This window comes from Anthonomus grandis, chromosome 2 (genome assembly GCF_022605725.1).
Source record: "Anthonomus grandis grandis chromosome 2, icAntGran1.3, whole genome shotgun sequence".
In the NCBI taxonomy this organism is placed as follows: Eukaryota; Metazoa; Arthropoda; class Insecta; order Coleoptera; family Curculionidae; genus Anthonomus; species Anthonomus grandis.
In genome coordinates, this window is record NC_065547.1 from 36,186,615 (window position 1) to 36,201,735 (window position 15,121).

At 30.5% G+C, this 15,121-nt stretch overlaps 1 protein-coding gene and 2 long non-coding RNA genes across 3 annotated transcripts; 2 read left to right on the forward strand and 1 right to left on the reverse strand.

Annotated features, from left to right (window-relative positions):
- Window positions 1-426: 426 nt before the first annotated feature.
- On the forward strand, window positions 427-1,682 carry LOC126750383 (uncharacterized). The gene is made up of 2 exons (XR_007665699.1): window positions 427-664; window positions 724-1,682. It is a non-coding gene; the product is annotated as an uncharacterized LOC126750383 (long non-coding RNA).
- A 1,629-nt stretch (window positions 1,683-3,311) lies between these two features.
- Window positions 3,312-4,128, reverse strand: LOC126746559 (uncharacterized). The gene is made up of 3 exons (XR_007663928.1): window positions 3,986-4,128; window positions 3,495-3,576; window positions 3,312-3,426 (listed from the first exon to the last, which is right to left on the reverse strand). It is a non-coding gene; the product is annotated as an uncharacterized LOC126746559 (long non-coding RNA).
- Window positions 4,129-5,454: 1,326 nt separating this feature from the next.
- LOC126750672 (replication factor C subunit 2) lies at window positions 5,455-11,627 on the forward strand. The gene is made up of 7 exons (XM_050460343.1): window positions 5,455-5,736; window positions 5,796-5,907; window positions 5,966-6,174; window positions 9,055-9,250; window positions 9,328-9,537; window positions 11,209-11,322; window positions 11,435-11,627. The coding sequence occupies exons 1-7, from the start codon at window positions 5,639-5,641 to the stop codon at window positions 11,543-11,545; spliced, it is 1,050 nt and encodes a 349-aa protein (XP_050316300.1). The 5' UTR covers window positions 5,455-5,638; the 3' UTR covers window positions 11,546-11,627.
- The last annotated feature ends 3,494 nt before the right edge of the window (window positions 11,628-15,121 follow it).

Consider the following 15,121-nt stretch of genomic DNA (forward strand, 5'->3'; position numbering starts at 1 on the left):
TAAAATTCTATTGTCTATTGTGTATAGTCTAATTATTTAATATGAAGAATTAGGCCAATTTAGTTTTTTCCACAGATTCACGTTAGTAGGCAAAAAGCCAATGTACTGCAAAAAACACCCCAGGCTGATTGGTTAAATCTATTAAATCATTATAGCTATTTATGTATCAAGGGCATTGTAAGGACGATAATACCCGGAAGGTGGAAATAGTAGCCTTTGGCCCGAGGGCTAGGTTTCCGCCTGATGGGCATTAGAGTCTAACAATGCCCGTGGTGCATACAATGCTTTATGTTTTACCTAAAAATTGATTTTTATGAACAAAAATATTTTAATATTAATTAAAAAATAGGGTCTACCTGTACAGGTACTATACGTACATACCTACCTACAGAAATTTATCAAGTGACTTGCAGTGATTATTTAAGTTTGACTTTGATGTTTCTGTCAGTTAGTCAGTTGGCATTTTTTGTTTAACTATTTGCTTAAAATGGAAGAAATTCCACAAAATATAAGAGAAAAGGCCATAAAAGCGACCGAAAATCTTTTGCTAGTTAAATCAAGGCAACAGTATGATCGGGAGTATGGCATATTTGGTATTTGGAAAGATGCCAACGTAATTGTTCAAATAACCGAAACCGTTCTAATGGCATATTTTTAGGAACTGGTAAGTTATTGATTTTATTTTAATAGGTACATATGTTTAACAAATTTTAATATTTTTAGTCGGAAAAATACAGTCCGAACTCTCTCTGGACCAAGTATTCTACCCTAAAGTCTACGTTAATTGTCTATAAAAATATAGACATCTCGCAATACCATCGTCTCATATCTTTTTTAAAAGTTAAGTCGAAAGGATATGTCCCGAAGAAGTCTAAAGTTTTGGAAGGAGAACAAATAATAAAATTTATTAAGAAGGCTCCTGATGGTATCTACTTGGTACACAAAGTCATATTGGTAATGGGTGTTTTTGGACGTTTAAGACGAGATGAGTTGGTCAAAATGACCATTGATGATATTGAAGATAGAGGAACGGTCTTGGTTATAAAGGTACCATAAACTAAAATTTCAACTTCAAAAAATTTTACTATCATTGAAGAAGATTTAGGCGCTTTAAATTTAATAAAAAAATACGCAGCATTAAGACTAGCTGGAATAAAGGAGGGAAGATTCTTTCTTACCTATAGAAAGAGTCGCTATACAGTACAACCTGTAGGAAAAAATACCATAGAAAGCGTCCCAACATTGATCGCAAAATTTTTAAAACTGGATAATGCAGAAGCTTATACCGGCCACTGTTTGCGTCGCCCATCGTCAACTTTACTTGTTGAGGCAGAAGTTAAGAAGAGAGTCTAGCTTCGTTTGAAATGCTAAAACAACATGGGAAATGGAAAAGCTCTTCAGTAGCTGAAGGATATATAGAAGAAAGTATTTCATCCAAAAATAAAGTAGCAAAAATGATTGCCAATTCAGTTAATTCCGAGGTTAATTCCGTATCGACTATTGAAAATTCTTTAATGGACAATTTACAAACTATACAAAATAGCGTTAGTGCTGCCACCTCTACCATCACAAAAAACACCGACCATTCTATAGTGGGATCTATATTTGTGTGGGAAGCTATATTTTCCGGGACATTTCAAAATTGTAATTTTTATTTTGGAAATAAAGTTTAATTTTTAGTATTTAAAGAAATATTATTTTTTGTATAAAATGGATGTTTATTCTTTATTATGAGAGAAATAAAATTGGATAAGCAATAAAATTTCCGGGCATTATCATAATGCCCGCTTATAATGCCCTAGGTGTGATAGCAGGTATTATTACTACCATAACATATTCCGTTTCTAAGGTATTATAAATCAATAATAGATAGGTAAAACATAAAATTTTTAACAAACAGCTAATTATATTATAATGGGACCATCGAATTTATTTTCTTTGGTTACGAATAGTATAGAGTTCAATGAATGGGACGTGCCCACAGACTGAGGTACTTATTCCTAAAGAATGGTTGTGTATACAGGTTGGGGAATCAATCATTACGCATAAAGAGTTGCTTAAACGGGAAGTATGGTAAAGCGCAGACATGCATGCGCTCTGCCACTTCGCTATTGTTTTTCAATACGTTACATAGAGAAAGTAAAATAAGTTGCTCAAAATGACTTTGTCCCCAATTACTTTTATTTTTGGGGTTATCTTAAGGAGATCATTTACAAGCACGATTTTAGTAGCCCAACAAATTTAAAGGAGTTGCAAGAGAAAATTATTGATTGCGTCAATTCCATTTTACCCCTATTTCTCCAACAAACACTAGTTGTCTAGGTTTCTTCCATAACGACGTAAAAATAAGATTAATAAATAAGCGATGTCTCTAACATACCGTTATGATAGATTAACTTATTATTTAGCCGAATAAGGTCTGTTTGAACCGTTTTTTTTAAAGAACTACTATTTGTTAAGTATATTTTTAAGAGTATTCATTTTTCTTTCTATATTTCAATTTTCCTACTTTTACCAGAGTACTTATGTTTTATTTTTATTAGTATAACGCTTTTATTGGGAATGCGAGTGGATTAGATCAAGGCTGAATTTACATTCTTTGGAGGCAAGGAGAACCCTGATTGACTTAAGTTTCTTTCATCGTGTTGTCAATGCTAACATTGACTACCCCCAATTGTTGGCCTGGTTAAGTTAAAGATACCCTCTAGAAATAGACGAAGCGAACTTTTTTCTGTTCCATTTCATCGGACTAGCTGTGGCATCAATCCAGTGTTTTATAAATAATGGCAGATAGAATTACGGCAGAACCTTGACTAGTTCAAAATAATTGTTTCAATGATGAGTCTACCTTTTATGTATATGGGCATGTTATTAACCAAAACTGTCAATACTGGAATGACGTACGGTAATCCCCACGTATCTAAATAAGGACATACCCAGTACGACCGGAAAATTAATGTTGGAGCCGGTATATGGTATTCACCAAGATGCCAATTTTTAAAGAGGTGGTTAGTTATTTTTATAAATTATTTTTGGGTATTATTTGGGAGTGTGTTCCATTTAAAAAACACAGTAAAAAACAGTATCCCTCTGGGTTTAGCCGTAGTATCATTAAAGATTTACGACGTAAAAAATATTATCAAAGAATTAAAAAAATTAACAATGATTTGGATATACAATAATTTTCGCATCTTAGACCAAAAATAAAAACAAAAATTAAACTTGCATATAAAAATTTAATTTTAAGTATTGAAAATGGTATAAATTCTGATATAAACAATTTTTGGAAATATGTAAAAATATTTAAAAAACTCTGATAAATTATCGGACTGTATGACCTTTGAGGACAAGGGTCTAACATAGCCTAAGCATGTACAACTTATTTCCAAAGTGTATACTCTAACCAGTCGGCTCAATATAGTATTCCTAAAATTAATTTAAAATTTTCAAACATAGTAGACAACACATTTTAGAAGCAATTTCCATGTTACAACCTTAAAGATCGTGCGGACCTGCTAAGCCGTATTCCACCGCATGCATTTCATTTTTGCATGTCGGGAGTTTTTGATGAGGCACCTGGAAATAATGTTTAAAGTAATAATAAATACTAAATTTATCCAGATTTTTGGAAAATATCAAAAATAGGTCCTATACAAAAAAGCACAAATCATAAGTAATTTTTGATCGCGAGCTAAAATTTAACAAACACATTAAATTTATAACTTCAAAGGATACAAAATGCAAGTCAAAAAAGTATTTAAGTCTGTTCAGCTTGGAACGGAGAAAATCGACGAAAACGATTTTCTTCCAAATACATATTAAAATTTCATATTTTCATACCGGATAAAATGATCATAATGATCACCATTGATAAAATGATAATGATAATAATGATAAAATGATCACCATTTACAATCATACCGGATTGTAAATGGTGACGTATCACACGTGATACGTCACCATTTACAACTTTTTCTATACTTACGTCTTTTTTCCTTGGAAAAGTTCAAGTAATAGTCCCATAAAACATGCATTTTTACTTTTAGCAGATAGATATGGAATCCACTTGGCTATTGAGTGATATAAAAAACACATTTTCGTAAAAAAAAAGTACTTTTTTGACTTGTACGGCAGTCTAGTTTAAAACTCTCGTGGTTTTCAAAATGAAACAACCTCAAAAATTCTTTATAATGTTATTTAAACTATTGTGCTATTATATGGAGTCCCTTTTATGGAAGGTATTAAAATACACCATTGAAAAAATACAATCAAATTTTTGAGGTACTTTTATTATAAAAAAACTGACTGTATCCTATTTTGATATCTCATACATTCTTTTAATCAATTTATTACATTAAAAAAAGAAGAAAAATGGCAGGAGTAGTATTTTTATATAAATTAATTTGTTAATTACTTTTTATTTATTTTTATTTTTATTAATTTGTCAGTTAAACTTTCGTGATGCGTCTTACCCGACAAGGCACCATTTCACCTTTGAGGTTCCCAGAATGTGTTCGTTGGTTAATAATGAGTTAAGAAAAATAGATATATTTGAAATGGATTTAAGCAAAATTTGCTCAATAGTCTTAAGTTGTAGTGATTAGTATTACTATTATCAATATTAATTTTTGTTAATATTTTGTAAGTGGCTTCAATAAATTATATCTTATCGTTATCGCTCTGTGCCTTATGCATACATTTTTGTTAATATGTAAATTTTTTAATAATTGTAATCTATTGTTTAGCGAAAACTTCTTGATTGCCTAATGAATAAAAAAAGTATTATCGGCCCAATATTTATACCAGGAAACTTAAATGACGACATGTATGCTGAACGGCCATAGATGTCAATCGAACCACTAATATACGGGAATTAGAAAATCAGAGGGACATATATGGACATTTATTTTTAGAAGCCTTAGCTTACTACAATTCCAAAAGGATGTCGGACCTCCTTGTTATGTAGTTTCTGTTAGATAATGGTTGGATTATCATTATCCTAACCACTGAAGTGAAAAAAGAGAATCTAAATCACCGATTCTAATTTGTATTGACTTTTTATTGCGGGGTCACCTAAAATCTATGCTTTTTGGAACGCAACCTGAGTTACTGAACAACTCCAGCATAGAATAGTTCAGGAATACCGTACTATACCGGAGTCTATTATTGTTGTCTTCAATGTAATGGAAATCACCTTCAAGTTTTTAAACTGTCACCATGTATAATTATGTATATAGCTGAAGTTAATGTTTTAAAACTGTGGCTACTATTAAATACATGCTTTATGTTTAAAATTTAATTTTACGGGAATATAAAAATTATCACCATAAAACTTGCGAATACTGTTTTTTTGAATTCAGGAATCTCAAGAAAATTTTAAGGAAGAATGTAGCGACTAGTGAATGTGCGTGAAGTCGAGCCTTAATCATAGCGACCTACCTAACCTATATAACCTAAATTTAAAAAAAATTACTGTATACCGCCAAAATAAATTAGGTTTCTGTTATTGTTGTATTTATATTGTTCCCTTTCTTACACTGTGCTATTCTTACCTATAAAAAGAGGGGTTTTTTGCGATTAAAAATAAACACTCAAAATAATTGCTTCTGTTGCCTACATAAATATACAGTTATACAAAATGACGGACATAGAAGTAATGGATGTAGATGATGCTCAACCAGGGCCTTCGAAAATAAGGGAGGAACCTATATCAAAAAAAACAAGCAACTTGCCCTGGTAAATGCGTAATGTTGCTTAATTAAATACATCTAACTTAATTGCAATAAACATTTTAGGATAGAGAAGTATAGGCCTCAAACATTTGAAGAAATTGTGGGCAATGAGGATACTATTACACGACTATCAGTATTTGCAACACAAGGAAATGTACCTAACGTCATTATTGCTGTAAGTTGTATTGTTAAACCTATAGCATTTTGAAGGATTATAATATCCCATACTTCAGGGTCCTCCTGGTGTTGGTAAAACCACCACCATTCTTTGCTTGGCTAAAATTATGTTGGGCCCAGCATTTAAAGATGCAGTTTTAGAATTAAATGCCTCAAATGATAGAGGGATTGATGTTGTAAGAAACAAAGTCAAAATGTTTGCGCAGCAAAAAGTCACTTTGCCTCAAGGAAAACACAAGATTATTATTTTGGATGAGGTTGACAGGTAAACATTTCCTAATTTTAATCTTTGGTTTATAATTCCCATCATAATAACACAAATAACAATTTTTTGAACATATTGCTATTACATTATTCTTATTTTGAAATTGATTGATAGTTTCAAGAGTGCTATTCTTAACAGGAAAAGAAATTGTGCTAATCCTGGTATTCATCTGTCTAAAGTAATAATAAACATCAAAACAAAAACTTATTTTTATTTTTATATTCAAATTCTGTAATATAAAATAAAGTCACCTATACACATGAATATGGATCCAAAATGCAAATAAAGCAATCTATACATAATCTTCCTTGGCAGCCTACACCCATCACATTACTTCTTTTTTGATTTCCTCATCTGGTATATTGATGATTGGTGTTGAAAAACTCGAAAAAAGAAGATTTTAATGGCTTAGGCACTTGTACCAACATTTTTACAAATTTTCAGGAGATAAAGAAAAACTATAAAAAAAAGAATGGGTTGCAATTCGTTGTGTCTTTTAACATTGAATGTGATAAAAAAGATACATAATGCCAAGAAGATCTTTCTATAATTAATATGTACAAACACTATCATTCATATCTAGAGCAACAAAATTAAAAATCAAATTTTGAAAAAGTTAAAAGAAGCAAGTAAAAAATTTTACTATAAAACATTTATATTTGGTCTCGGTTATACATTCCTTAGCATTAATATAATTAATTAATTATTAAATATAATTCCTTAGCATAACTAAATATAATTATACCCATGCTTTTCATAAACAACATTCTTATTTTACAAATTTTTTGCTATGAGGTTTATAAATAGAGCAAGTATTTTTTAAGTCCATTTTAAAATTAGATTTCAAACAGTCCAGTTTACCTATAGTTGCAATAAAACAGCCAAGATGTATTAATTTTTCTATACAAATAAAACAAAAAATCTTAGAAAAGTTTAGGCAAGGAGAAAAATTTTGTAAAATTGCAAAATATTTAAATTTGAATAAATCAATGAGTATCAAGGACAATTTCCAATTTTAACAGAAGAAATACTTTAGAAGCAGTCTCCATGAATGGTAGGAGATGCAAAACTACTAGTGCCGTTCACAGAAATATTAAAATGCTTTCTGCTTGTGATCCCTTTATGAGTGCATCTTGTATAAAAGATGAAATTTCTGATGTGTCTGTGTCTATAAGTACCATAAAATGAAGATTAAGAGAAGCTGGTTTATTTGCGAGAAAGTCCTCTAAAAAGCCCTAAAAAAAATAGAAAGCCTAGACTTTGCTTTACTAAAAAACATGTGAATTGGTCTTTTCAGAAATTGAAAATGGTACTATTTTTCAATGAAACTAGTTTTAAACTTTCGAAATCTGATGGAATGTCAAAGTCAAAAGTTTATTGTGCATTAATATAGCATAGTTTCAACCCCAACTATACAAGAGCTACTGTTAAGCATGGAGGAGGTGGACTTATGATTTGGGGGGCGTTTTTGGGGTTTGGCATTGGTTCACCAGTAAAAATAGAGGGGATAATGGACCATTTTGTATATTGTAGCATTTATGAAGACCACATGGTTCTATTTACCGAGGATAATATTAGTTTAAGGTGGCCATTTCTGTGTGATAATGACCCAAAACACACCTCCAAATTAATAAAAGATTGGTTTGTTCCAAATAACATCCATGTAATGCTTTGACCAGCACAGAGTCCCGATGCTAACCCAGGAACATGTGAGATGAAATTGACAATTCTATGAAAAATTGATGTGTAGAAGTTATTAAGAATAAAAGATATGGCACCAAATATTAAATAAAATTACCAAATTATGAACAATTTGTTTTTTTTAGTTAGTTGCTCTATATTTGACAAAAATGGTTAAATATGACAAATTGAAGGCTATTACATCTTGGAATCTTTTTTCATGAACTTATAAATAAACGCAAATATATTTCAACGTGCTTCATAGAAAAAATCAAGACCAATGACAGTGTACACTCTAAAAATACTAGAAATAAAACAAAGTTCGTGATTCCTAAACATAAAACAGCATTTTTTCAAAAAAGTTCTTTGTATATCCCTGTTCATCTTTATAATTCTTTGCCAGATTATATGAAAGAATTTACAACAAATAAATTTAAATCTGTGTTAATGTCTATAATAATGAGTAAGCAAGTACAGGACTATAATTTGACCCACCAGCTAGTCTGTCGCCTGCTGCCCGGAGCGTGAAATTTTCTCAGTAAAGTGACTATTTCTTCTTGAAGTTATTGTTTATTTATTTATTTTTTGTTGGGTATATTACGGAAAAATTTTCAGGTTCCTTTATATTTCCTTTTTTGTACATTTTTTTTCTTTAATTACTGTTAACTATAAGTTAAGACTACATTATTTAAAGTGCCTTTCAAGTGCATAATTATTTGGCACATGGGTGTTATTTAGCATTTAATGAAATCTGTTAGAGGGTTGAGTTTGAATAGCACTAGGCTAGACTTCGCCAACTGATAGGTTAAGAAACATACATTATAATACAAATATTATGTAATGAATTTTTGCAAATAAAAGTCGTTTATTATTATTATTATTATTATATGAGTGATAGTGTACATACTTAAACCAAAATCTATAGAGTCAAATAAAATCTCACCATACCACTCAAAAAGTTAGTTGCATTAATTTGCTCCTTTTCCCATTAAAAGTCAATTACCAGAATCTACAGTCACTTGAATAGAACCTTGTTAATTATTTCACCTCAAAAAAATGGTGAGACTTTTGAACCAAAAATTTAAATGTAAATCACTATAGTGATTTACATATTGCATATTGTTGGAATTGTTTAAGTTTCATACATCATTACATCAAAGCAGCTTTATATTAATTTAATTCTGACAAAATAAATTTTAGTATGACTGAAGGTGCGCAACAAGCTTTAAGGAGAACCATGGAAATCTATAGTAACACGACGAGATTTGCCCTAGCTTGTAACTATAGTGAAAAAGTTATAGAACCTATACAATCCAGATGCGCCATTCTAAGATATTCTCGTTTAACAGATGCTCAAGTTTTGGCAAGAGTTATACAGATTTGTGAAAAAGAAAATGTAAGAACAAATGTTTTTAGGTGGCTATATACTAGTAAACATATTGTTTTTATAATTTATTCTTTTTTCATAAAAAGGTAAAATACACAGAGGATGGTCTAGAAGCGATAGTTTTTACTGCACAAGGTGATATGAGACAGGCTCTAAATAATCTACAGTCAACTCACAATGGTTTTGGGGAAGTCAACTCAGTAAATGTTTTTAAAGTGTGTGATGAACCTCATCCGATGCTTATTAAAGATATGCTTAGATCATGTGTGGAAGGAGACATTAGGAAGGCTTATAAGGTAAGTAATAGAGAAAAATATTCATATTATATCTTTCTTGTGAATGGTTTGACTGAATCTTTTCACAATTTTTATATTTATTTTATTAAAACAGGCTTTAATTTACTAAAGCTTAATTTACATTTAAGTTAATGAAGTTATCTTAAATAGAATATCCTATACATTAGATTATTACACTTTTAATTCTACATGTAAATCTAAGAACATTCGATCTGTAATATCTTACACCTAACAAAGAGGGTGTATGAGTATTAAATTTTATGTAAAAAATGACATTTGCAGGAAAAAAATTATATTTCTTTCTTATTTATATAATAATTAAATATTCTATTTCGAGTTTCGACTTAAGTCGGTAGTTAACTACTAGCTCTTCGCACGTAAAAATATATTGTTATGTGTAACGTGATGTCAAGCAAATGTAATGTGCTTCGTCATATTTGGAGGACCTCATATTTGGTTTGTATATTACACTTGCCTGTCTGAAGAATTTTGGTTTCTGTGTGGTGTAGATTGCCTGTAGAAATTTCCTCTTTCTTCGATGTGACTAATATGAAGACCTTCGGTTTTTCACAGTTTTCGATGCTTATTTTCCTCACAGATTTAAAGGCACAGCAGCTATAGGATTGTGATAAGTCCTGTACGTTTTGAAGATATTTTTGGGTTGATTTATTTCGCCTGAATCTCGCCATTCTGAGAGTATTTTCGATAAGTTCCTCAGAAAACCTTTTTTTCTGTAATTCCCTGTTAATATTTTCTAGTTCCACATTGAGATCAATATCAATACGAAACTAGAAAATAAAAGAATAATGAAGAGACGAGACCTTCCAATATGAGTGGGCTTCCTGTAGACAAATGTTCTTATGTGCCTGTTGACTTCGAAGACAAAAAATGGGGCTTAATGTTTACACAAAATGTAATTTCCCCTTAATATTGTTCAGGTGTTACATAGTTTTCAAATAAAAAGTTTGAAATACAGTAATCGAAATATTTACTGATAATAGTAAATTTAAAATTCTAATTTTTATTTCTGTTTATTAAGAATATTATAAAGTGCATACCATCTCTCTTGCAGATGGCTAGCTAGAGTTTTCTTTGAAGCCAGAAGAATAAATAAGATTTATTATCGCTAAAAAAGCGATAAAAAGTATCAAAATTTACGAGCAGTATAGGAATGAGACACTCACAATTCTAAAAAGAATATTCATATTTTTATAAAGTACTTGCTATAATCTGCTGTATCTACATTAATTCCCCAGAAGGAAAGGAAATAAAAAAATCTTATAAATATTTGAAACCTACATTCTGATGGAACAAATGCTGGGTGCAAAATCGTTTAATAATGTAGCCCTTTGTCAATTTTTCAGGACGTACGAATACTCTTTTCCATTTGATATAATAAAGTTGCATAATATATGTTACTGACATTCGTGTGGCGCTCTATTTAAATTTAATTAAGAATAGCCAGAAAAAGAAGAACCATTATTCATTCACACAATCACCGAAATGTTGACTGTACGGATATTTTAAATCTTTAGAAATTAGCCTGTCAGTTTCAGAATTTACGCAACTACCTATTATTTATTTACTGGTATGCTATTTTCCACCCCTCTCATACAAAAATTACTGGGGTCAATTAAATTATTTGTATAGTCTATACTATATCTATTGTAGGTTGTTGAGCATCTGTGGAACCTAGGATATGCTGCTGAAGATATAATCAAAAATATTTTCAAAGTATGTAAAAACATGGATTTGAACGAGAGCATTAAATTAGCTTTTATAAAGGTAAAATTATGATTTTTATGCAACTAGTTATTAAAATAAATCTTTAATAGTTTTTGTTATAATAGCATACTTGTACTGTTTGTAATAAGTGAATAAAATAATTGAATTCCAGGAGATCGGAATAACACATCAAAGAATTATCGAAGGCCTCACAACATTATTGCAAATGTCTGGCCTACTATCACGAATGTGCATGGCTGCTCAAGGATTAAAGCAAAATTGATTAGTTTTAAGATGCAAATTTGTTTTTTTATAATTATTTAGTTTTAGTAACTTTTTTAAATATTACAATTTTTGAATACAAATATCACAATTAAATTATTTATTTCCTGTTATTCTAAAGAAATCTCGGTGTATCCTTGATTTAATATGTCATAACTGTCTGGACATAATAGTTAATCAAATTTCATCAAAATTGATCCCCAAAATCTTAGGCTTATTGAAATAACTTACTTTTATCTGAAGTTTATTAATTTCCTAATTAACTTATAATAATAAGGATTTAATAAGTTAAACTGTTTATTTAATTTTTTAATGTTAAACTCGACCAAATAGGATCTTAAAATGTTTTCCTGGCAAAAGGATAAGAAATTACTATACTGATATAATTAAAAAGAATTTCACTTGACTTGGGCCTAAAGATGACAAAGATCTGCATTCACTCAGCGAACATGGAGATCTTTTTGTTATTTAAAATGAATATTAATTAAGCCTTGATACAGTTTCTTAAAAAAATATATGATTTCTGGTATGATCTGGTTAACTGAGCTATTAAGATAGAGCGTCATTATTTTACTACAAGTCATGACTTCTTAATGGTAACACTTTAAATAATATATTAATATGGTGCGGAATTGTTACAAGGAAAGGAGAAACGTCTATAGTTATTTACCCGTCACAAGTCTGAATGCTTTGTTAGAGCGTTTACTGAATTTTTATTAATTTATCCGTTTTATCGGTAAACATAATAATAATTCATTTATTTTATGTAGTTGTGCAAACGTGCCGCGCGCGCTGAACAGCAATAAACCTTCTTGCGCAGAAGGTTTGATCTTCTTGGAGAATTTAAGGTCTACGATGTGCTCCCATCGCAGATGATGTGACAGTAACTGCGAAGTTACCATAAATGCTAAATTGGACAAAAACTAATCTCTTCCTGTTTTCCTCTTTTTTTTCAATAGTTCGTTTAGCGAAAACACCATATTGTCAGAAATTCTCACCCTTGCATCAAACATCGTTTTTTAATTTTGTTGAATTACAATCCCTTTGTAATCGAAATTGTTTCCGTTAAATAATAATTCCGAAAAATCCCTTTGAAATTGATACAAATGTGTTTGTCGCGTTTTCTGAAAAACCTCGGAAAATGTTCGGCGTGTTCTGTTCCGTTTGGTTCGTTCGTTCCAGGATTTTGTTTCAAATCATTATGCACACCTACACATTACGTAAACAAAAAAACTTACAATTTCGCATCCATATAAAACGGTCAAAAATTAAGTTCAAGTTTTGTATTTGTAGCGAGAAAAATTCCATTAAAAAACATTTTAAAGAAAAAGTTAAATTTTAAAGAATGATTTATGTATACAGGGTGTCCCGGAAAATGTGGGAAAACTTTTTCCCATAAAAAATTTCCTATAGGCCCTCCCTACGAAGATACGGCCCCTTAAATACGACGCTGAAAATCGGTTTTTCTTGAATGACTTTTGAAGTATTTGGTATAATTTAATACAAATTTTACGTGATCAACACTACTAAGGACCTTGTTTATTTTACCAGGGGCCGTCTAGGTTGTACATAGTATAGTAGGCAGGATTAATTGTACGTCGATAATATAAACAGTTCAATTGACGAAGATTTTGGACATCGATTATGACTCACACTTTGTAGTGTATTCTTAAATTTTTTGTATGTATCGATTTTAATATTTTTTAAAGAAAAAGGATGCTGATAACTATTTGAATAAGTGGGCAAATGTCCTTGTATTCTCTTGAAAAATTTCCAGTAGTGCTGCGAAACTACGTATTCTCAAACATTACTTCTTAGATTTACATACATTCTTCATGAGGTCATGGCATTAGCTATCATATTCCCAAATTGTTAGGCTTATCAAAATAACATACTTTTATGTGAAGTTTATTAATTTCCTGAATAACTTATAATAATAAGGATTTAATAAGTTAAACTATTAATTTTTTAATGTTAAACTCGATCAAATAGGATCTTAAAATGTTTTCCTGGCAAAAGGATAAGAAATTACTATACTGATATAATTAAATAGAATTTCACTTGACTTGGGCCTAAAGATGACAAAGATCTGCATTCACTCAGCGAGCTTTTTATTATTTAAAATGAATTAATAAAGCCCTGAAACAGTTTCTTTAAAAAAATATACGATTTCTGGTATGATCTGGTTAACTGAGCTATTAAGATAGAGCGTCATTATTTTACTACAAGTCATGACTTCTTAATGGTTACACTTTAAATAATATATTGATATGGTGCGGAATTGTTACAAGGAAAGGAGAAACGTCTACAGTTATTTACCGTCACAAGTCTGAGAGCGTTTACTGAATTTTTATTAATTTATCCGGTAAACATAATAATAATTCAATAAACGTTCAATAAGCAAATAAACGTTCTTGCGAGGAAGGTTTGGTCTTTTTGGAGAATTTGAGGTCTACGATGTGCTCCTATCGCAAATGATGTGACAGTAACTGCAAAGTTACCATAAATGCCAAATAAGATGAAAGAAAATGTTCGTCGTCTTCTGTTCCGTTTGGTTCGTTCGTTCCAGGATTTTGTTTCAAATCATTATGCACACCTACACATTACGTAAACAAAAAAACTGTGTTACAATTTCGCATCTACATAAAACGGTCAAATTAAGTTCAAGTTTTGTATTTGTAGCGAGAAAAATTCCATTAAAAAAATATAAAAGAAAAAACTAAATTTTAAAGAATGATTTATGTATGGGGTGTCCCGGAAAATGTGGGAAAACTTTTTCCCATAAAAAATTCTTATAGGCCCTCCCTACGAAGATACGGCCCCTTAACTCTTTTCGACAGTGTAGTACATAAATCGTACCACGAATAAATAGCTAAAAGATGCATAGTAGCAAAGATAATACTACTTACTTAATTAATGAACATGGATGCGGATTTTTACTATACTGCATAAATATTTCATGTCTTGACTGGTCAAACGCATTAGATGTTGCAAGAAGCAAGTGTTTTTGTTTATAAATACTTAGTGTTGGTTTTATTTTGATAAGGTACGCATTTCGGATTATTCTGTATTTTATTTGCGTTTTATGATGTATATATTTATGTAAAAAACATAAATGCAATAAAAATTAAGGATTATGGTTTGAAAAAAACAAAATTTTAATGAGTCCCTAATTTGTACCACTATGCAATAAGGGTATTTTCTTTTTTCTTTCAGGCTATGGCTTTCGCTGGCAGCAGTAAATATCCTATGGACTTAAAATTGGTTGATATGACTGAAAAAGAATTCTACGACGAATTAGAAATGATAGATAAAGTTCCAAGTGATCAGGAAACAATTATTTCAGAACAGTCCGACAATGAAAATGATTTCTGTGAAATACAGCCTAATGATATTATGATCAGTAGTGATGATGACTCCAGCGATGATGACGTCCCACTTTCAAGGTATTTACAAAAATCAAATAATCAACCACCTAAAGTTTCATGGCCTACTCAAAATTTACATCTAATAAACCCGGCCCAGCCGTTTACTGAGACTGAGAATCAAGGTTTATGTCTTGAGTTACTACAAAAGG